The sequence below is a fragment of the Panicum hallii genome, chromosome 2, assembly GCF_002211085.1.
Source record: "Panicum hallii strain FIL2 chromosome 2, PHallii_v3.1, whole genome shotgun sequence".
Lineage (NCBI taxonomy): Eukaryota > Viridiplantae > Streptophyta > Magnoliopsida > Poales > Poaceae > Panicum > Panicum hallii.
The window spans coordinates 5321169-5344366 of record NC_038043.1 but is presented as its reverse complement, the minus strand read 5'-3'; the positions used below and the strand labels follow the sequence as shown (position 1 = coordinate 5344366).

At 43.0% G+C, this 23198-nt stretch overlaps 3 protein-coding genes, 1 non-coding gene and 1 pseudogene across 7 annotated transcripts; 2 read left to right on the top strand and 3 right to left on the bottom strand.

The window, feature by feature from the left end:
- Positions 1 to 507: 507 nt before the first annotated feature.
- Positions 508 to 3403, bottom strand: LOC112881791 (putative F-box protein At3g25750). 4 transcript variants are annotated; one of them, XM_025946658.1, is made up of 3 exons: positions 3277 to 3393; positions 2846 to 2912; positions 508 to 2020 (listed from the first exon to the last, which is right to left on the bottom strand). In XM_025946658.1, the coding sequence occupies exon 3, from the start codon at positions 2005 to 2007 to the stop codon at positions 796 to 798; it is 1212 nt and encodes a 403-aa protein (XP_025802443.1). In that variant the 5' UTR covers positions 2008 to 2020; positions 2846 to 2912; positions 3277 to 3393; the 3' UTR covers positions 508 to 795. The 4 variants fall into 4 exon arrangements, with proteins under 4 accessions (XP_025802443.1, XP_025802444.1, XP_025802441.1 ...); XM_025946659.1 differs by having other exon boundaries at positions 3281 to 3355; XM_025946656.1 differs by lacking the exon at positions 2846 to 2912 and having other exon boundaries at positions 3281 to 3403.
- A 1964-nt stretch (positions 3404 to 5367) lies between these two features.
- TRNAS-CGA lies at positions 5368 to 5449 on the bottom strand. The gene has a single exon. It is a non-coding gene; the product is annotated as a tRNA-Ser (tRNA).
- Positions 5450 to 6120: 671 nt separating this feature from the next.
- LOC112880787 lies at positions 6121 to 8631 on the top strand (annotated as a pseudogene).
- A 183-nt stretch (positions 8632 to 8814) lies between these two features.
- LOC112883368 (prohibitin-2, mitochondrial-like) lies at positions 8815 to 13230 on the bottom strand. The gene is made up of 5 exons (XM_025948660.1): positions 12933 to 13230; positions 10578 to 10694; positions 9773 to 9943; positions 9458 to 9670; positions 8815 to 9263 (listed from the first exon to the last, which is right to left on the bottom strand). The coding sequence occupies exons 1-5, from the start codon at positions 13104 to 13106 to the stop codon at positions 9069 to 9071; spliced, it is 870 nt and encodes a 289-aa protein (XP_025804445.1). The 5' UTR covers positions 13107 to 13230; the 3' UTR covers positions 8815 to 9068.
- A 3352-nt stretch (positions 13231 to 16582) lies between these two features.
- On the top strand, positions 16583 to 18538 carry LOC112882134 (PR5-like receptor kinase). Its single transcript, XM_025947121.1, has one exon. It carries the CDS (start codon positions 16596 to 16598, stop codon positions 18510 to 18512), a length of 1917 nt encoding a protein of 638 aa, XP_025802906.1. The 5' UTR covers positions 16583 to 16595; the 3' UTR covers positions 18513 to 18538.
- Positions 18539 to 23198: the final 4660 nt, after the last annotated feature.

The window sequence follows — 23198 nt, the reverse complement described above, 5'->3', positions numbered from 1 at the left end:
TCATTTCCATTAGAGTGGCTGATTTTTTACGCTGGTTCGCCAAACCTAACACAACCCTCCACATTTTCTCATCGCGGGCAACGGCAGTGTTTCCGTACGTGCAGTACAAGAAATGAATTTTGAGATGTAAAGTTTTCTTGTCAACATATATATGAAACTTTAGTCACTGAAGTGGTAGTTGTAGACTGACAAACGTCGGTGCAGTTCACCTGTATCCTGGGCTAGCAATGTGATTTGATTTGGCCTCTGAACAAAATAGGTCGTGATTTTAAGAGCTTTTTTCTAAAAAGAATTCCATTGCGTTTTACTTCTGTTGCAAAGTTTATCGTCATAAACCAAGTGACTGAAGACACTTCTGTTGCATATCCTGCTGCATAAAACTTTGGAGTTCTTTTTTTTTTTTGCTTAAAACATACAGATTGCGCAGCAGACTAAACAAAGCACAAGGCAACAGCAAGATGCCTGCATATAAGCACATTGCATCTCCACATGTTACAGGGGTAGATGAAGCATTGTAAACGTTTTCTACTCATTCAAATAACAGTAATCAGTTCCAGACTTCTGGGCTTTCAAGGCTTGCAGCATATAACCAACAGTTACACAACTAGTTCAAATGATTTAGTAGTGCAAGTGCCAACATAAAACAACCAAGCAGTGAAACTGAAAAGTCTGCTTACATTTCCCAAGTTTTAAGATACAATACCATAATTGCATCATCTATGCAAATGCAAGTCTCTGACTACGGATCTCTATGGAGACCGAAGGCGAGATCTCAGCACAAGCGAGACGCATCGATCACTCACCATCAGCATCAGCGTAGAACATGCTTGGGTACACCCAGAAGGGCTGCAATTGGGTGTACCAGTTCCTCTTGAACACAATGTCAGGGTCATTGTCTGGATCCCACACAGCATCAGCCTCATCACCAAGCCCGTGCAAGATCCAGGGTACATCGTAATATGCGTAGTACAGGCAGTTGTTCCTCCTACCCCATCGACCCGGGCTGATGCAAGAAAACGCGGGGCTCCTCACATCGCTTCCAATAAAGAGCACGTGATTCTCCAGCTTCTCTACCTCCACCCAAACTGCAGGTACAGTTGACATGTCGAGGCGATAGGCTTTGTAGTTGACAGGTGCCCCATCCAATGAATGGGATATGTAGTGGTCAACAATGAGGAGCATGTCGCCGCACACCACAAGCCATGGCCTTAGATACGGGCATTCATCCATGTCATCCCACCACAAAGTTGCTATCTCCTGCAGACCAAGCTGGGGGGCCAAGGACAGTGTGTGGAGCTTGTACTCATAGTCCAGCGCAATGAACTGACCTTTGAACTCGACAATCTGCTCAATCCGTGAATCATTGAGCCGTAGTTCTGACCAAGAATCACTTCCAACTGGCCAATCAAGCAGGGTGCATTGGGTGCTGCCTTGTTTGGGTGAGGCGCAGACTAGGAGGTGTGCATTATGTGAGGTGAGGGGAGCTGTCAGCATGCCAGAGTAGAAATAAGTGTCCTCACTGAATGGGAGCTGTGGTGGTAAAACTCTGGTACCTGTGAACACATCAACCACAACACAATTTCTGCCGCCACCACAAATCAGCTGACCATAAGAAGAGCCTGCAAAGCGCAACATCTCAAACGTGTCTTCAGGAATCTGGCAGCGCAGGGCAGTTCTCAGGTTAGCTAGATCAAGGACCTGGCATGTGCGGAGCTTGAGACCGTCATCACTTCTGGAAGGGAGATGACGAGCATGGACTCTGATATGAGGTCGGACAAGGAGAGGTGGGAGCAAGGTGCAGAATGTGGATTTGGATGGGTATGAGGAGAAGGCGGAGCGCCAAGAGTGGCAGGTGCCAGCAAAAGCGAGGAGCTCGAGGAAGGAGCCCAACAGAGGAATGATGGACTGGAGCAGACCTTCTGGGAGATCCGCCCACCCTTGAAGCCTGCACACAGCAGGGGTTGTAGAAGAGGCAGAGGCGCTGGAGATTTTGCTGGGACTTTGCATGATGTCAGACTCTCTGCGACAATGAAATGATCAGCAAGTTAGAATACAAACTGAAAGAGAAATGAAAAATGGCAGATAGCTTGCTTGAGATATAGATACACTACAAAGAATTTAGCATATGTGTTAGATCTGGAACCACTTGTTCTGTTGTTATACAATCACAAACAAGAAACTCAATGTGGCTGAACGGCTCCTAATGTTCAGGTAAGACATACAGATGCAGGAGAAATGCAGTTTTGTATCCAGTCTTGCTCCAATCTATTTTTTTCTTTGACACTGCCTAACCCATGTCTATTTTCAGAACATGATATTTAGGGTGCCCTGCTGTACACAGAATTGACATATGAAACCAAGGTGAAAATTATTTTCTAATGGAAAAAATGCTCAATCAAGTGCTGAAACATGTGCTCATGTACCTTTCAAAATGAACCATGCACGACATACAGAAAAAAAACATTTCAAATATCTGCTCAAAAGCACCAGCTTGCAAAAAAAGTGGAGTGTTTTATCCTAGCCATATTAGTTGTGGGGCACACATATTTTTTAATCTACTTGACTAATCAGGTCCATATATTCTAGGGTTGGCGTTTGGAAGTATACCATACAGTTAAAGCAGAACTCAAGTGGAAACAAGATGCTGACGAAATTTGCTTGCTTAGTTTGGATTAAGAAATGGATCGGAAGCACTGATGAAGAGACACAGATGTACCAAATGAACCGAGTAACAGGAATTAGGGAATAGGTGGCACCATGGCAGGGAGTCTCTTTACTGTACATATTAGCATATATGCATTTGAAATCACGATATACAATGATACCAATTGGAATTTTGATGTACCACGCAGAAGAAAATTTTGTTCTCCAGATTAAATGTTCCCGGTTCTACTGCCTACTTGCCCAGTAATCTGCACAAATGCCACATACAAGAAAACAAGCAAGGGTTGTTCAAATGAAACAAATGTGCAGTAATGTGACAAAAAGTATGAAGTGATTTTAGTTCCTGCATTTGAGGAGAGCAGAACCCTAGCATCGATTCCGCCTAAATCTACTCGATCAATCAGATCCACAGACACTAGGGTGGTTTTTCCGTGCAGTACATATTATAATGACACCAAAATCCAATGGGAACATAACTCTGATAGCTCGACTCGAGACACAGGAACAAATGCGCGACGCGATTTCCGAAGGCCTAAGGGGAAGGCACGGATGGACCGAGTAACCAAAAGAAAGAGACCGGAGCTCAAGGTGCCAGGAAGAGAGGTGCGGGACCTGCCTAGGAAGCAGGTGTGGGTCGGCAACGACGGCGCGGCGGCGGCTCGTGCCGTCGATGACGGCGAGATCGCTTGCCCTACCTCCGCTTCCCACCTCCAGAACCGCCGCTTCTCCTCCGGCTTCGTTTTCCTCGCTCCCTCCTGTCTGTACTATGCTGTCTGTCTGTGGGCCAAAGTTGGGCTTTGTGAACTTGGGCCGTAGATATTTCCATGTTGGCAGGCCCAAAATGAAATTCCTGCTGTGATGAATGCTTATCAGTGAGGATAGTACTAACGGATGTCATAATACATCCCTCCAATAAAATACACACAGAATTTAACGCGCGCTACGTTCATATCTAGTAACAATATAGTGTTGCTTACATACTCAAAGCTGCACATAGGACTTTTGAATAAGTATTAAAGGAAATTATTTATTTTTTTTTGGCTCTTAGCTGCATACTTACATTTTCTATCCCTTCCTCCCATGTTTAATGGTAGGAATAACTTTAATTATAGCCGGTAAACAAAAACTTTCGGAGGTTACATGCATCTTTTGTTCTCATCTTAATTTATCTTAGAATTATTGAAATGTCTTATATTCTTTATTTACGATGCAATGAAACTATACTATATTGAATCCATCCATACAATGCCTCACCCTGCTGCAAATAAATACGTAATAATTGTTTGAAGAGAAAAAAAAAAGGTAACAATTTGACATGATTCTTTCCTGACCGATTTATAGCAAGCCACCCTGCTTTCTTCCTCTCCTCATTGTCTCATAGAACCCTACCCGATTATCAGTCAAAGAACTTGGGCTACCAATGTCCGGGTATAGGTTCGTTCAAGTTTCTGCTGTGAGATGGAAGAACCAAAGAACGCAAGGAGATCGTGGAAATTAGAGGCATCAGGAAACATCTTAGCACATCGTAAGCCTGCCAGAGTCTGCCTTGAAAGTTATTATCATGGAGTTTACAGATCTCGAATCTGTGAACACCGTGCTATATTGCTTGCTGGAGGGCTGGTCGTGTATGTCCAAAGCAACATCCCCAAAGTTGGCACACTCGTATGGTCGACAAGAGATACGTTAAAGGTGCGTTTGGTTCAGCTGTGAGCTGTGAAAAAGCTGCTGTCAGATATCTGTTGTGAAAAAGCTGTTGTGAGATGTCTGCTTTGAAAAAGTTGAAAGTCGTTTGGTTCAAACTGCTGTGAGTTGTCAACTGTGAAAAAGTTATATATTGTATTTATACAAATTGATAATATACAATATTTCTTTGTAATAAATTGACAGTATACAATATTTCTTTGTGATGACCAAATTCTTTTGCTTTAAATCTTTATTTATATATATATATGAAAATATTTGGAGTTAAATTTTTTTATTTTTATATATATAAAAATCTTTATTTTCTTATATATAAAAAGGAATTGAAAGGGTATATATATGACCAGTAATAGATGCGTAGTTTTCATAAATTCAAAAAAGCTGCAAAAGTAGGGTACAACCTGCTTTCAAATTTATACTACATAAAAGTAGTTTTTTTAAAGTAGCTGCAGAAAAGCTAAATCGTTTTGGTTTAGCTTCTGCTTTCTGAAAGCGGAAGCGGATCCAGAAAGCTGAACCAAACACATGCTAACATCAATTGGATTGCTAGCGCATGGCAGATTCCTCCGCTGGCGGTGCTAATCTTCTCATCTATGCTGGAAACAGCGGACATTGACGCCCCATTAGCCACTCAGCACTCATCACATTAGTGTAAACGGACATCGACACACTCAGACACTCAGTGCATACTACGGCATATAGCATACAAAACTGCGAGAACAGGACAAACATAAAGCCATTAAATTAACACCGAAATAGTTAGTAAGCTATGATCAACAACAGGAGCTAGCATTAAGCAATTAAATTATGACCAAGACAGTTAGTAGATTGATCCTTTTTCGTTGGTTATCATTTTTTCCTCTCCATGATTTTTGACAGAGCCTCGCCTTCCGGGTTGACCAGAACTGGCAAAAAGGGGAAAAAAACGGATTTTGACAGAACCTCGCCTTCCGGGTTGACCAGAACTGGCAAAAAGGGGAAAAAAAACGGAGAAAAAAATTACGTCGACAGCAGGATTCGAACCTGCGCAGGCAAAGCCCAACAGATTTCGAGTCTGTCTCCTTAACCACTCGGACATATCGACGGTTTGTTTCTCTACCACATTTCGAGCATATAAATAATGCACGCGTTCCCCGGTGGATTCACAAAGCTCGCCTTGACCATTCAGGAACCCAAGCCATAATATACAGGGGCGTCCCTGGGCCCGTGCGGGCTGTGCGACCGCACAGGGCCCCCAGTTTTAATACAAGTCTATATATATAATAACAATAAAAATTAGTTTATTGAATATATTTGGGTTTAATTCTCTCAAAGATGAAGCGCAAGCGCCGATGCCGAACCGCATTCTGCATCCGAAGCCCAAAAAACTCACGCGCTTGAGCCTTATGCGTTCCGATTTGGAGCCGAACGGGCAACAGCTCCTAATATATATAGAGGTGAGGTACAGGCCCAAGTAATTTATCTACTAGTACTACTACTCTTTCTCTAGTCTCTAGTAGTACTAGTAGCACTCGTGTCGTGAAGAGGGGCAAGGCCAAGTACAATAAGCTCATGGGGGCCTGGTGAGATATTGTGTCAGGCAGCATCTATGATCTATCAGAACATCGAGCGTACCGGCACCGCCTAGCTGCAGTGCGACGTGAGTACATTAGGTTAGTAGTATTTTTTTTAATTTTATTTATGTACTGATTAACTATTTACATATTAAAATTAATAGTTAACTAATTTGTCACTTGATTATTTTAAACAGGAATCATGTCTTCTAATCGAATAAGAAAATATGAATCTGGACATCAAAAACGTCAAAAGAGACAGAGACGAGAGGAATTCCGGCAATCTCAGAGAGGGTCATTGGGCAAGTTTGTCATTAAAGGACCACAAGTTACTCCCTCCGATAATCAAATTCAGGAAACTGGCAATCATCCAAACATTGTTGAGATTGAGATAGAGTCTGAAAATAATTCTGAACAAGTTTTTGATAATACCAATGATCTGGATAGTTCTCCTGCTGCTGCGAACATTGATGATGCTACTACTTCAAACATTGGTGATTCTTCTTTTCAGCCCGACATATTCGATCCAAGGTATTGGGATTCTCTCAATTCTAAACAGATTGACATTTTAGCAGAAAAGGGTTCTAAAAGAGACTTGTTAATTCAGAAAGGTCCAAAGGATAGATTTTTAAGAAGGTTCTCTGCACGATTTTATACAAGAATTTTATCGAATGGAGAGGAGTGTGATAGGGATTGGCTTGTATATTCCAAAGAACTTGATAGAGTATATTGCTTTAGCTGCAAAGTATTCGCAAAAGGGCATAGAAAAGGTCAGTTGGCCAATGACGGATTCAATGATTGGACACATCTTAGTGAAAGGCTTAAAGAGCATGAAACAAGTGTAGATCATGTTATAAATATGACCACTTGGTATGAGTTGCGTAACAGATTGCAAAAGGAACAAACTATCCATAAAGTTGCTCAACAATAGCTTGAGAAAGAGAAGAAGCATTGGAGAAAAGTTTTGTTTAGAATTGTGGCCATTGTAAAATTCCTGGGCAAACATAATCTTGCATTCCATGATCATAACTGCAAACTATATGAAGATAGCAATGGGAATTTCTTGGGCTTGATAGAAATGCTGGCTGAATTTGATCCAGTTATTGAGGAGCATGTTCGTCGAATTACAAACAATGAAACTCAAGTTCACTATCTTGGTCCACAGGTTCAAAATGAGCTGATATATTTGCTTGGATCTGCTATTAATTCTAAGATTATTAAGAAAATAAAGCAAGCTAAATATTTCTCGGTCATACTTGATTGTACCCCTGATGCAAGCCACCAAGAACAAATGTCTTTAATTATAAGGTATGTGGATTCATCTTCCAATCATGTTTGCATTGAGGGATCTTTCATGAGATTTTTGGAGGTAATGATACATCAGGAAAAGAACTTTTTGATGTTCTAGAAGGAGAACTAAAGCATCTCGGTCTCAATATACATGACGTCAGAGGTCAAGGCTATGATAATAGCTCTAATATGAAAGGAAAACATCAAGGGTACAAAAGAAACTTTTGGACATAAATCCTAGAGCTTTCTATTCTGCTTGTGGTTGCCATAGCCTTAATTTAACACTTTGTGATATGGCCAAGAGTTGTGCTAAAGCTAAAGATTTTTTTGGAATTATCCAACGTATCTACATGACTTTTGCTAAATCTACAAAGAAATGGCAGATTCTGAAAGATAACTTAACTGGATTGACTCTCAAGTCAGTGTCAGCTACACGTTGGGAAAGCCGTATTGATAGTGTTAAGACTATTAGATTTCAGTGTGCAAATATTCGGGAAGCTCTACTTCAAGTATCAGACAGTGATAACGATCCAGTGGCAAGCAGTGAAGCTAAATCTTTGGCAAATAATGAACTTGGAGATTTTAAATTTTTAGTGGCAATAGTCATTTGGTATGAGATTTTATATGCTGTCAATGTAGTAAGCAAAGACTTGCAGTTAAAGGATATGCTTATTGACGTTGTCATTGAGAAAGTTCAGGATCTTATTTCTTTCTTCAAACAGTACAGAGAAACAGGTTTTCTAAATGCATTGGAGGCAGCCAATGAAATTGCACTTGAGATAGATATTGGTACAACATTTAAAAAAAGAGGCAAATTAAAAGAAAGAGAAATTTTGATGAGAATCCAAATGACACAAATATTGAATTACAATCTGCAGAGGAATCATTTCGAATCAACTACTTTATTTCTATTGTAGATCAAGCTATCGCTTCACTGACAAGGAGATTTGAGCAGTATCAAGGTTATGAGAAAATATTTGGTTTCTTGTTTACTTCCAGTGCATTGCGATCATTGGATAAAAAGAGCCACTATCTTGAAACTGCACTTAAAAGGGATGGACAGTCTGATATTGATGCGAATGACCTGTTTGTGGAGTTGAGTTTTCTTCAAAATTTTATTCCACAGGAAAATATGGGTCCTCTTGATATTCTCAATTTTTTGAAGCAACATGATTATTTTCTCAATGCAACTATTGCATACAGAGTTCTGCTAACCATTCCTGTAACTGTTGCATCGGCTGAGCGGAGTTTTTCTAAACTGAAGCTATTGAAGTCCTACTTACGCTCTACAATGACACAAGAAAGGCTAAATTCATTAGCTACAATAGCAATTGAGAGTGAAATATTAGAGAAAATTGATTATGAGTACATCATTGAAGATTTTATTTCCAAGAACATCCATAAAATAATGCTTTTCAAATAAAATATATATGTAAAAGTGCCGCTTAGTGTATACAATTATATTATATATATAATATAATATTTTTTAGCATTTTTCTTTAATAGATTAGGCCTATTTTAGTTATTTTGCACAGGGCCCCCGGAAATACCGGGATGCCACTGTAATATAAAATTATAGATCCAGGTGTATTAACTAAACCAAAAGGGAACAAAAAAATACCCATCATAACATATTGAGATCAAAAAACAGAATTTGTTCCTTATTGAACATCCTAGAGGACATCGTTCAAATGAAACATGCCAGTTTGTTTGCGTTTTCCAGTCCATTTGACACGCACCTAGTTCGCAACTACCGTATCAAAGAGGGTCAACTAGCGAGACTTCATTCAAAACTGAGCGTCCCTCACGATGTCTGGTACAACGACATCCACACTCAGAACAAAGTGAAGAAGGGCGACATCATTTCTTCTGCTTGCCTGACACACTCAGCTGCTGAAGGTTGAGCAGCAGGTCGTTGGAGTCCAGGAAGACCTTGTTGGCTGAGGCCGCGATGGTGTGAGAGATCTCCCTTGCAGCTTCAATCTGCCTCAGGGCAAGGAAAGCAGGGTTGTTTGCGATGGCCTGGCCAATCAGCTCTGCAGACTTGGCCTCTCCCTGTTCACAGCATAGAACACCAAAAGCAGATTGTGTTTTAGAACTCATCTTACAAAGGCAGTAAGTTTGATCGATCTATAAAACTTTGCAAGCGTGAAGCCAAAATTATCAAAAGAAACGGCATCTTCCTCTTAACTGTACTCCCAATCCTTTCAGACGTAGGTGCCATGCTTATACAAGAATTGTTTTCTTACCTGAGCCCTGATAATTGCACTTCTCTTATCTTGCTCAGCTTTCTCGACAATGAACTTTGCCCGCTCAGCTTCCTGAGCGGCAACCTGTTTGGCCTCAATGGCATGGGTAAACTCCTTCCCAAAGCTCAGGCTCGTAATTGAGACATCATCAAGGGCAATGTTGAAGTTTCTGGCCCTCTCAGTCAATATTTTCCTAATCTCCCTACTCACAGTCTGAAATTGGAGGGAGAAAAGAGTAAACAATTTGTGCTATTTAAGTATTAGCTTCTTTCCATATAATAGACAAGCAATATACAGACGATGTGTAGACCATACCTCTCTCTGTGTGATCAGTTGGCTAGCATTGTATTGGGCGACAACAGCTTTCAGTGTTTCATGAATGATAGAAGGCAGAACTCGCTCGTTGAAGTTCTCCCCAAGTGTCCTGTAAATATGGGGTAGCCTCTCTGGCATAGGCCTTGTGAGGACACGAAGACCAATTTTCACCTGCCCAAACAAAGTACAGAACAGATATCTTAGAATATGAAACGAGTCACATGATTAATGACATTTCATAAACTACAGCAATATACTATGGTAAAATCAAAGAAGGCATCAGAATTTAATAGGAAAAACAAATTGTACCATTTCGCAGAGTATGATAAACAATGTAGCGCACTCCATAGCATGAAAAAAGGTACAAGATTACCGTTTGCGCCTCAGGCATAAAAAGTAACTAGAATAGATGTAGGTAAATGAGCATGCAAAAGAAAAATGATTTATTAATATCTGGTTAAAGCACCCCAGATGACAACAACCGATAGTGGTCAAACAAACTGCAAGATAATCTTCTGAATTTAGGTTAACCGTTGATATCTTTTGTAGCAAACTAGCAATGATACTATTCCCCAATGAATTTATGAGCAAATCTTTGAACATCAATTGAAGAGAAACCACTTCTGTTGAAATAATCATAACAGCCAATGCAGCCATTTTAGGATCATATGAACAATAAATCAAGGATGAAACAGGTTGGTCGGCCCAAATTTCAGATGAACTTGATAGTGCATTACTGCATTGACCGAAAAAATGAAGAATGGTAAGTTGGAACCATTGGACTAGAAAAGATATGCATATTTACCATCTGAAGATCCCTGCTTCCAGAAGTACTCTCAACAAGATTCGGGCGAGCGCGGACATCATAAATGATTGGCCGTTCAAACCATGGAATCATAAAGTGAGTCCCTTCAGGGTATACCTGCATAAAGAAAACATTTAACACATTTAGCAAAAAATTGAACTGGCTCATCATCCAGAGGAGTCATACTTAAGTGTGCATATTAAATGATAACCCAATCAACAAAGTCAAACTGCACATTAAGAAATTTTCACTAGTTCACACATTAAAAACCCTACAAGTACATCAAGTTTTGGTGCACTGGAAAACACGGTAACTGATATATGACAACAAATCTAGAACTAAAATTAATTTTGAGCTATTTATAACAGTCACATACACCTTTGAGCACATGCATGCCACACCAAGGCAAAACTGTTAATCAAGTCCTTTGTGACTACACACAAATGAGTAAACGGCAAAACATGCTTCCTTAGCTACACTCTTCATTAGACTCAATGACGAATAAGCATCCACACACCAAGAAAGTGCAAAGGATAGCTAGCATCTATTTGCATTAATCGTGTCTAATTGTAGACTTTATAAAGCTTGCATGGGTCCTCAAGATGACTTCCTAACAAGTTGGCTCTGTATGGTAGTTGCAGATAAACCCCCATCCCTCTTTGTATTGTTGGCACCAAACTAGCACTGTAGCAAAACCCAGCACATTTCATGGCATTATTGGTGGTAAAATTCATAGCACCATTACACCAACTATGATGTAAACACTAGCAAGCATTTCACAGGAAGGATAGAGGATTCAGGAACAAAACCGCATAGATAATCATTTATCAGCAAAATCACACAAGATGTCCTTTTAACTCTAAGGCCATCTAAGGCCAAGATGCTATGAATCATCCCTAAGAATCGGTAGTGTGCACCAACAACTCTTCCATTTTGAATTTGCAGAACCTAATTCCCCAGAAATGTTGCAGAAAAATAGCATGGCCACAAAACAACATTTCACGTACAGACAATCATTGGGATGAATATCAGGAATGAAGCATTTAATAATGAATGAAGTCGATAATAACAACTATACAGGTTACATGAACATAGAACTAGAAAATTTTCATCTGGTCAATTGAAACAATAATTTCTTTCAAGGAACAAATAAAGAGCACCCAAGAACACACATCAATTAAACTAACATGGCAGAAACTAAAATAGATATATTTCTGTCCATGATGATTAGAGAAATAACAAGATGTAGAGTTGATTTACAATATGCAAATGTGCTGCATCAAATATACGATAAAACCTTAGAAAAGCAAGTGCACCTGTCTGTGATAAATTGCTAGTTCAGATTTTTGTAGATGAAATTTAACAAAAGTGAAAGTGGAGTTTTCTTATCGTGCATGACAATTGCTAGTTCCAAACCATATTTTACAGAAAGTTCCAAAATTACCATAACTGTCATCTCTGAAAGTGGGATAACATACACATAGACACATCAAAAAATAGTTGTTCAACAATAAAGCTAGCAAGCAATTCAGACTTCATAGATTAGATGTAAAAACAGGAACCGGAAAGATTAAATCACAAGTATTGAAGTACAGTATGGGATGTTAGTGCAAGTACTCAACACCCATCCTGAGAATAAAAGACTAGGATTTGAACCATCATTTGCATGTTTCAAAATTATGTAAAGGGTGACGTTCCCCCATTGACAATCTAACAGGGGCACCACACGTTTTTTCCAATTATAATACACAATTAGCAGACTGCAATTCAGCAAACTACACTATCTCTTTCTCTAACCACATTTCACAAAAGCCAAAAAGGATGCCAACCCTGCTGACGATATGACAAGTTGCTACAGATGCACATTGACAAATTGACAGGCGCAGCTCACGTTTTGCCAATTGCAATACACAGTTAGTTCTGATTTATGGGAAATGCGTCCAAAATGCCAATAATATTAACATCCAGGACTAAATTTCAGGAAACCACACTATCTCTAGCCACATTTCACAAAAGCCAAAAAGGATGCCAACCGTGCTGATCATATGACAAGTAACTACAGACCCACACGGTACATGTCTCAGATTTTTTTTTAATAAAAGTAGCGCGTGAGTGTCTCAGATTTTCTGGGATGTACCTACAAATCGAGAGAAATTTTCCAGGACGCAATCCATCTCAACACAGCGCCTACAGCCACATTTCTCTCCCAATCGCACCCTCAAGCCTACTGCCCACCCAACCAAACCGCTTCCACCCAAACCAACACCCCACCGCACATCGAAATGCAGAGAGAGAGAGAGAGAGAGAGAGGAAATGGGGGCCAGCGAGAAAGGGCGTCGCCCGCGGCGTCCATACCTTGTCCTTGATCCCCTGGATGCGGTTGAAGACGATGGCGCGGTGCCCGCCCTCGACGTTGTAGAGGCTGTTCATGGCGGCGTACACGGCGGCGCCGCCGAACACGGCGACCTTGACCAGCGCGCCGGCCCCCGGCGGGGGCGCCGGGATCCGGCCGCCGCCCTTCACGTTCATCCTCGCCGCGCGCGCGCTTGGGGCCGCCGCCGGAGACGGAGCTGGAGGTACGTGGAGGAGGAGGTGGAGCGCTGGGGGGAGGCGCGGCGGCTAGGGTTTAGCCGGGGGGTTAGTTTGAGGAGGGGGAACGGGGAGGCGCGGCCTTGAGGAGGGCGGCGGGTGATCGAAGCCGTCGGATTTCGAGTGGACGGCCCGGGAGGCGAGGTGAGGGGGTAAGCGGGTGGTTTTCTTTCCTACACGGCAAGAAAGAAACGGATTCTAGAGCTCACGTCGCAGGAGGGTGTGAGCTGTGAGGTGCACGGCTGTGGGTGGCCTCCGTACACGTGGCACCGTCCAACAATGCGATCGTGTCTACAACGAAGTCAATGTGTAATCTTAAAGCAAAGTGAAGAGCATACCCGTAGTCATGTATAGAATTCTAAAAATATCATCATATTCATAGGTAATTTAAAAATCATCAAATATGCTTTCATAATATAAGAACAAAATAGGAGATACAAAATACGTGCAATTACTTATAGAGTTAGAGTCGCACGATGAGAGGTAAGATATTAAATTTGTATGAAAGATTGGCACGCTGATATAGTTATAATTGGCATCTTATATTGTACAATACTAATAGATAATTTTATGATATAGATACCTCGTACGCCTAATGTCGGAGATCACGCACCATTCTCCATTCCATCTTCCTTATTTTTACTAATGACCTTCATTTTTCTAGCACCAAATTAAGCAATTACCTCTCTGTTGGCCAAAGGCAATGGAAACTAACTTAGCCTCTCGTGCATCGAGCAAGACGCGAACTTGATCCAAGCTAGCATCTTCTCATTTTTTTCTTTAAGAAATATTCATATTTTGATGATTACATCCTATAACTTATGAAAACATCCCTGAAAGGAAGCGAAATTACATTTGAGTCTTTGTAAGCACAAAAACAACGGGATCAGCGAGGCGAAGAAGAAAGGCAAGAATATGTCATGCGGCATGTTAATGATTCAAAGCCCAATCCAACCCAATCCATGGGATCTATTTTTAGACCGTACCCAACCCAAACAAACCATCAGCTACACATTCGGCAGCCGGCGAATTCGATCCAATACCGCCCACAAAATAGGTCTAACCAATGGGCCAGTAGTTTGACCCGCCGAGGCACGAAAACCCAAAGAGCCGGCTGGGCTGAGCGCCACCCTCTCCTCGTCTACCCGAGCAGCGAGGAGCACTCACTCCTTGTGCTCACTCACAACTGTCGTAAGATTTATTTGCTCGGGTGTTTTCTCACTCTAGGACATATACAATTCTGAACGATGCTTGCTATATATATATATTATATATATATCATCTAATATGCAATTTTCTTTACCTTAAAGCAGAGAGAGATATGCTAGTACCGTTTTCAATGGAGTGTGCGTACGCGCGTGTATGTGCTGCTCTATTTGATGTTTGATATCTCCAATCATGTGACTATTTTTTTAATGTTCCATGAAATATTCATTACCGAAGGAGAAATAGGCACGCCGCCAATGCAGATTCTCCTCGACGGAACTGACATCGGAGATGAAAGCATCTTTAGCAGATTACTCATCTTTTATACCCTATATATTTTTTCTTTCTCCACTGCCAATAATACCAACTTCAAGTTGCACCTAAAGTAAACTTTTTTGCTTGTGTACAATGCACTAGGTATGCCAAACTAGCCAAGTTAAAAAATGACAAGTCCCACAAAGTTATATCGGATCAGATGGAAGCAGACAACATCGCAGATGATATGATAGTCTACATTTATTTTGTACTGTAATGTCATCGGCGTGACAGCGTCCTTGCTTATGTTTCTCTCCTACCCGAGTACTTTTTGGGTAGTTTCCTTCTGTTCTGACTAGTTCTACTACCGTTCGAGTAGTCCTACTACAGTACGAGTAGTTACAACGGATGTAGGGTGTGGGCGATGTCCCATCCCTTATCCTAGGATATGTACGCTATGTGCATAGTCCCGTGGACCCGAGTCTGACAAGCCCCCGAACTTTTCATAGTCGAGTACTGCAGGCGTCCAAGTACTTCTGAAGGCGTCTTCGAGTTCTTCCAAACTCCATCTCAAAGGTGTCTTCCGAGTACTTTCTTGGCTGCATCGAGACTGTGAGGTGCTCACATGCCCCGATTAGTTGTCAACTCTTATTTTATATGAGATGTGATTAAACTCGCACTCCATATAGAGTAGCCCCCGAAGCTTAGGTTGACTCTCAGAGTTCATCAATCTCCTGTCTTCTGAATCCAATGAAGTGTGCAGCCGAGAAGAGAAGAAAACAATTGCTCCTGAGCATGTTCTCAAGGCCCTAAGTGTTAGTCATTTCTCCTTTCACAATTTATTGTGTTACTTCTCAAAGAAAATAATTAGGTGAACACAAGGACAAGGATGAGGTTATCCTTGATTTTTTTGGGGTTGTTGGGGAACTCTACCTTCTCATTATTTGGCTTTAGTATTGTATAAACATGCTTTTGTATGTGCTTGTTTAATATAGAGTGCATCAGCTGTGTTAATTCGATTCTATGCAAACTCTAATATAAAAATAATAATATGCTTGGGGACAATGCGTAAAGGAGATTAGTGTATGATATGGAAGGTAAATATCTGAGTTCATGTGCGTCGATCTTGGGTTCGGCGTGCTGTCTCTTGCGGCACATCCAAGGGTTGGGGCCTCTTCTTCTTCGGTTGGGAAGGAGTCTTTTTCTCTCCGTTTTCTATTGTTCCGAGACAAAAGCTATTTCAATAATTCCACGGGCATAAACGATCGTGTAGTAGTACGTCCCTGGTCCAAAATGTTAGTGGCATTTGCATTCCTCGTGAACCCCGTCGAGTCACATAAATCAACGTCCCAATCACAAAATCATGTGATGAGTGAGACTTCTTGGCACATAGCTGGCGGCACGGTTCTCCCGTCAAGCCGCCTTGAACCTTGTTTCACGCGGTTGCATGCCTCAAGCCTCGGGCCAAAGCTTGGACAGAGGTGCTGCCTCTAGAGTTGCAGGTGATCTGAAAGGAAAAGGGCAGCAGTTTAGGGTTGAACAGAGTTGCATATTCTGCAGATGAGCTATATGTTATAGCAGTAAGAGTTATCATGCATGCATTAGCACTGATACCAGTAAGATTTTACTTCGCATTCGCATATAGTGCTTGACATGTGAGAAATGGTATTACTAAAAAAATTCGCAGGCACAGTAGTTTTGTGCGTCTATGATTGATGATGCAACAAGTAAACAAGTTGAACCCAGCCATGTGAACAAGCAAGTCACAGTGGGTCTTGTAGTTCTCCAGGGTGTTATGTGTTTGGATGTACGCCACTGACCAATTCAACACGCAAACGTTGGAGTATCTGTTACCCACGCCTCCTTTGATTTTTCTTTTCGTCCCCTCTGCCACAGGGGCCACGGCCATGGCACAACCCCAAAATGCAACCCAACAAGTAGGCCAATGCAAGGAATCCACAGCAAAAGATGACAGCGCCGAGTTCTTCCTGGACTCTCCACCTCCTGCCTCTCTTCCTGCTCCTACCAGTCGGCAATGCCATCACATTCAGCATCAGCAACAGATGCTCCGGCACCATATGGCCAGCCGCTGTGCCGGGCGGTGGCGTGAAACTCGACCCTGGAGAGTCCTGGACCCTCAACGTGCCGGCCGGCCCCGGGCGTCTGTGGCCGCGCACGGGCTGCTCATTTGACAGCACCGGTAAGGGTTCATGCCAGACAGGAGACTGCGGCGGCGTGCTGGCCTGCAGAATCAGCGGTCAGCCACCCGTCACAATTGCTGAATTCACCATCGGAGGAGGAACGGATTTGTTTAGCATCTCCCTCGTCGATGGCTTCAACGTGCCCATGGACTTCATGCCGATGCCGGCAAACGGACAGGGAGGGCAAGTATGCAGCAGGGGGCCTCGCTGTGCAGCAAACATCACATCGCAGTGCCCAGAGAAGCTGACGGTGCCTGGGGGCTGCAACAGCGCGTGTAGAGTGTTCAAGCAAGACAAGTACTGCTGCACCGGGAATGTCAGCGGCACCTGCGAGCCCACCACCTACTCAGTGTTCTTCGTGCGGGGGTGCCCCGACGCCTACAGTTACTCCAGGGATGATAGCGCGAGCACTACCTTCAGGTGCCCGTCGGGCACCAACTATCAGGTCGTCTTCTGTCCCCCTGTTGACATTTCAGCTTCCCCTCCAGCTACAAATCCTCCTGCTCCTGATGCTACTGGATCAACACACACGAGCCACTCGTCCTTTACAAAAAGCAGAACTTTTGATGGGGTTCTAGGTTTCATAAGCAGTTTGATAGTACTTTTCGTATTTGTCACTTTCTTTGCATATAAACTAAGAAAGCAGCGACACCAGGAGATGCATGAAGGGGATGAAGAGTTTGGAGAGCTACCAGGAATGCCAACGAGGTTCACATTTCAGCAGCTACAAGAAGCAACTGACCAATTCAGACACAAGCTTGGGGAAGGAGGATTTGGGTCTGTTTTTGAGGGGCAATACGGTGAAGAAAGAATTGCGGTTAAACGTTTGGATTGGGCTGGTCAGGGTAAGAGAGAATTTTTAGCAGAGGTTCAGATAATCGGCAGCATCCATCACATTCATCTAGTGAGGCTGATTGGTTTCTGTGCAGAGAAATCACATAGGCTTTTGGTGTATGAGTATATGCCCAAAGGGTCCTTGGATAGGTGGATCTATTACTCACATGACAATGATGCTCCCTTTCTGGACTGGCAAACTAGATGCAAGGTTATTTCTCACATTGCTAAGGGTCTATGTTATCTACATGAGGAGTGCATGAAGAGGATTGCTCACTTGGACGTCAAACCACAAAACATCCTCTTAGATGAAAACTTCAATGCTAAAATTTCTGATTTCGGATTAAGTAAGCTCATTGATCGGGACAAGAGCCAAGTGATTACAAGAATGAGAGGCACACCTGGATATTTAGCTCCTGAGTGGTTGACATCCCAAATCACAGAAAAAGCCGATGTATATAGCTTTGGCGTTGTGGTCATGGAAATCATCAGCGGTAGAAAGAATCTTGACACTTCACGGTCTGAAGAAAGCATCCATCTTATTACCCTTCTGGAAGAAAAGGTGAAGAGTGATGAGTTAGAAGATTTGATTGACAAGTACAGTAGTGATATGCAAGTACACAAGCAAGAAGTATTGGAGATGATGAGGCTTGCAATGTGGTGTTTACAAATTGATTCTAAAAGAAGACCTCAAATGTCTGAGGTGATCAAAGTCTTGGAAGGTCATATGAACGCAGAAAGCAAAATTGATCATAACTTTGTCGCAACAAGTAAAACAATGTTTGGTATTGCTGAAAATACAGGTTCCTCAGATCCACCTCAAGCCTCACATTTATCAGGCCCTAGGTGAAATGGGGGTAACTGTGAGAAGTTAGTAGCCTAGGTTAGACACAGATGTGTATCTAGGAAAAGCCATTATCAGTTTTATTTTTTCCCAAGTTACTATAATTATTTTGTTTGGTTTCCCATTGTAACACAAATATGTTCTAGCAGTTTTCTTTTTCTGAAAGTTATAATCAAAATGCTAATATGAACAGGCTCAAAGCAAATTGGGAGTTGGTTTTTTTTTTATCTCCAAAATGCTGAAGTGGAAAGAGAGGAAAAAAAGCAGTACTAGTAAATAAGTCGGTGGTATTGCATATTCTCCAATGTGTTTCCAGCCATGGATTTTCTACTGAAATTATTTCCTGTCCTAGCTGTGAACTACTTTTTTGTGTATCGCAAAAGTGTTACGGCCTTGGTCTTGTGCGGATTTATCTCCACTACAAACCTTGATTATCACTATCGAGTGACTATGCAGCTGCGCAACGAATTAACTACCACCTCATTGCCTTAAGGCAGAGAGAGATATTCTAGTACTGTTTTCAATGGACGTGTATGTGCTGCTCTATTTGATGTTTGATATCTCCAATCATGTGACTGTTTTTTAATCTTCCATGAAATATTTATTACCGAAGGAGAAATAGGCACGCCGCCAATGCAGATTCTCCTCGGCAGAACTAACATCGGATATGAAAGCATTTTCAGCAGATTACTTATCTTTTATACCCTATACATTTTTTCTTTCTCCACTGCCAATAATTTTTTTTGTATTGTTGGTATTCAGTTACTCAATGGATAGGCTGAAGGGAGAAATTCCCTATATTTGAGCAAGAGGTATTGATATTTTGACAATCACCAAAAATATTTTGGTATCAGCGATAGAATTGGTAATGTGCTGGAGCTCATCTTATTTTTATTATTAAAAGAATAGTTTTTTATTAGAAACAAAGATAAGTAATCCGTTGGAGATGTTGATAAGACAACGCACGTCGTCAACCACGCTCGCTGGGTCGATGTTCTCGAGATCCTCCGCAAAAGCTTCAGATTTGTCTTCTATAAAAAAAGGCTGCCGGATCGTCCCGTCACAGTGATCTCTACTATCTTTGTCTGTCCTCGATCTCTTCACCACCAAGGTCTCCTCGGACAATCGGAAATGCCTGATGCACGGGCACGCACCTCCGTCGCCGGCCGGGGCAAGGGCACGGATCGGAGTGGGGGACGTGGTCGGCGCCGTGCACAGGGCGCGCTGCACGGGCGGCCGCTGACAAGGAAGGAGAACCTGAGGCGTGGAGAGAGTATAGAGAAGGGGTTGGTCAAGATCCGAGCCTGCAGGTTTGCTTGGCAGGTAGTATAGAGAGAGGGAAAACCTGTACTCCATTCTGACTTGGGGAGCCCGTGATGGCGATCCCCACGTACTCCAGGCTATTATTGTTGCACTACCATGCGACCATCTCATGCCTAAATCCTAGGTGCCTTCCGTCTCCGATTGTTTGCGAGGTCATTTCCCCTGGCTGAACTTTTATAGAAGCCGGCAACAACATGGTATTTTCTCTAGGGATGCTAAATGGTATTTCAGACTTTTATATGGTTATAACTTTGCGAGAACAATGTGGAATTGCATTAACCTTTGGGATATAGATATGGGTAAGAAATAAAGGTCATGATTTTTTTTTAAAAAAAATCAAACACATTTCTAGAAAAGATTTACATGTCACATAGCAGTAAAATGACACATGGTGGCGGCATAGTTGCGTGTACATGTACCCGAGCAGCTTCCCATGAGAACAGCGGATAGGAAAAACTAATAGATGGCTAGAAAAGCATGTACATATAAGTTGACCAATAGCCATGTAAGATCACTGACGTGTCAATGTAGAATAAAAGTGTATAGCGCAGTTAAGATCACCAATCCGGCCCACATAAGTCCTGTTTGGTTCCCACTGACTAAAGTAGTCAGTTTAGGGACTAAAGTTCCAAACAAAGTGAATAAAAATATTTTAGTCCCATTAGCTCCTAAAGAGCAGCTAAAAGGAGCTAAAAGAATGAGTTGAGAGGGCTTGCCCTTTATTTTAGTCATTTTGTATGGAATTTTTAGTCACTTTTAGTCACTTGATCCAACAAAAAGTGACTAAAATGGAACACTAAACAGATTTTAGTCACTACGTTTAATCACTTTGCTTTTAGTCAGTTGAACAGACTGATAGTCGTAAAATGGAACACTAAGGGTCCGTTCGTTTCCCTATCTAATAGGGCGAAACCTCTAAACTTTAGAGGCCTGGAGACGAACGGCCCTCTATTAGACCCCCAGAAAATTTTAGAGCCTCCGAGGGCTCTAACGCCTCTAATCTGCTCGGCTCGTCTCCCCACGCCCCCCGTGCTCCTCCCGCCGCCCCTGCTCTCCCCGCCGCCGCCGCGCGTGCTCCTCCCGCCGCCCCTGCTCTCCCCGCCGCCACCCTTGCTCTTCCCGCCGCCCGCGAGCTCCTCCCCCGCGGCCCCTCTCCCGCCGCGGCCCCTCCCCCGCCCGCGAGCTCCTCCCCCGCCGCCCCTGCCGCGGCCCCGCCCGCCCGCGAGCTCCTCCCCCGCGGCCCCTCTCCCGCTGCGGCCCCTCCCCCGCCCGCGAGCTCCTCCCCCGCCGCCCCCGCCGTGGCCCCGCCCGCTCCTCAGCCGCCGCCCCGCCTCCCCCGCCGCGGCCCCTCCCCCGCCGCCCGCTCCTCCGCCCACCGCCGCCGCCCCGTGCTCCTCCCCCGCCCCGTGCTCCTCCCCCGCACCGCCGCCGCGCCGCCGCCCTTGCTCCTCCCCCACTCCCCGCGCCGCCGGCCCCCTGCTCCTCCCCGCGCCGCCCCGCCGTCCCCTCTCTCCCCCCCACCCCCCGCGCCGCCGGCCCCCTCTAAAATCAGTGTAGTCAGGCGAAGCGCTTTCCGCAACAAATCCAGCGGAGTAGGTAGTAGAGTAATTAGATGATGAAGAATCCATAAATTGGATATCGCTGTACGTTGCATGCCCATAGAGAATCAAAGAAGGGTTCATCATTTTTGTTATTTTTCAATCTTGTTTTCTGTTTCTTTGATAGTTGGAAGTTCTCCAAAAGTATGAAAGGCTGGAGGGCTTTGTACTAACCATTCTAGTGTGGTTGGATTCTGTTCAACAGTCCAAGGACTTTCCGCACATCTTTTGTTCTTTCCACTGCTTGAAGTGATTGCGACAACTACGAAGAAACGACGAATCCCAACTACGGATATATAAGAACCGAAACTGCTCAGAGCATTCCATCCGGCGTAAGCATCTGGATAATCTGGAATGCGACGTGGCATACCCGAAAGCCCTAAGAAATGCATGGGAAAGAAGGTAAGATTAACCCCGAAAAAAGTGATCCAAAAATGGATTTGGCCTAAAGTTTCAGGATATGTCCGACCAAAGATTTTACCCACCCAATAGTAAAATCCAGCAAATAAAGCAAAAACGGCTCCCATAGAAAGTACATAATGGAAATGTGCAACCACATAATAAGTATCATGTAGAGCAATGTCTAGCCCAGAGTTAGCTAGAACTATTCCAGTGAGTCCCCCTATGGTGAACAAAAAGATGAACCCTACAGCAAATAACATGGGTGTTTTGTATTGTATGGAACCTCCCCACATGGTAGCGATCCAACTAAAGATTTTGATTCCAGTGGGCACAGCTATGATCATGGTAGCTGCGGTGAAGTAGGCACGCGTATCAACGTCTAAGCCCACAGTAAACATATGATGAGCCCAAACTAGAAATCCAAGAACACCTATACTTATCATGGCATAAACCATGCCTAGATACCCGAAGACCGGTTTTCTTGAAAAGGTCGATACGATATGACTAATAATACCGAATCCAGGCAGAATGAGAATATACACCTCTGGATGACCGAAGAACCAAAAGAGATGCTGGTATAATATTGGGTCTCCCCCTCCTGCTGGATCAAAAAAGGTTGTATTAAAGTTTCTATCGGTTAATAACATTGTAATTGCCCCTGCCAGTACCGGAAGTGATAATAAAAGTAGGAATGCTGTCACTAGAACGGACCACACAAAAAGTGGTAATCTATGCATAGTCATTCCAGGTCCACGCATGTTGAAGATAGTAGTTATAAAATTGATAGAACCTAAAATTGATGAAACACCTGATAGATGAAGACTAAAAATTGCTAAATCAACTGCTCCTCCAGAATGGCTGGTAATACCACTTAAGGGCGGATAGACCGTCCACCCAGTGCCGCTGCCCACTTCTACTAAGGCTGAGCTTAATAGGAGCAAGAGACTTGGTGGCAACAACCAGAATGATATATTATTTAATCGTGGAAATGCCATGTCAGGTGCACCTATCAGAATCGGAACAAACCAATTCCCAAATCCACCTATCATCGCCGGCATAACCATAAAAAAGATCATTAAAAAAGCGTGAGCCGTTATTAAAACATTATAAAGTTGATGATTCCCACCAAGAATTTGATCGTCGGGTCGGGCTAATTCCATACGAATCAGTACGGAGAAGCATGTGCCCATCACTCCTGCAATGGCACCGAAGATGAAATATAGAGTACCGATATCCTTGTGGTTAGTGGAGAAGAGCCATCGGACCAGATTTGTCATTTTTTTTTCGTTTTGAAAACTTTCAAACCTTATCAGAGAGGGGCCACTAAGGCTGGATGTTGGCTGAAAGAAATCCCCTTTAGGGGCTTCAA

What these genes read in the sequence shown, in the direction of transcription:
- LOC112883368 (XM_025948660.1), bottom strand. Translation starts at nt 13,106, where the DNA reads ATGAACGTGAAGGGCGGCGGCCGGATCCCGGCGCCCCCGCCGGGGGCC. An exon ending in TCCAGGGGATCAAGGACAAG is followed by an intron (nt 10,695 to 12,932) that starts GTATGGACGCCG and finishes TTCTTTATGCAG; the next exon opens with GTATACCCTGAAGGGACTCA. An exon ending in GTGCAATTATCAGGGCTCAG is followed by an intron (nt 9,264 to 9,457) that starts GTAAGAAAACAA and finishes TGCTGTGAACAG; the next exon opens with GGAGAGGCCAAGTCTGCAGA.
- LOC112882134 (XM_025947121.1), top strand. Translation starts at nt 16,596, where the DNA reads ATGACAGCGCCGAGTTCTTCCTGGACTCTCCACCTCCTGCCTCTCTTC.
- LOC112881791 (XM_025946656.1), bottom strand. Translation starts at nt 2,007, where the DNA reads ATGCAAAGTCCCAGCAAAATCTCCAGCGCCTCTGCCTCTTCTACAACC.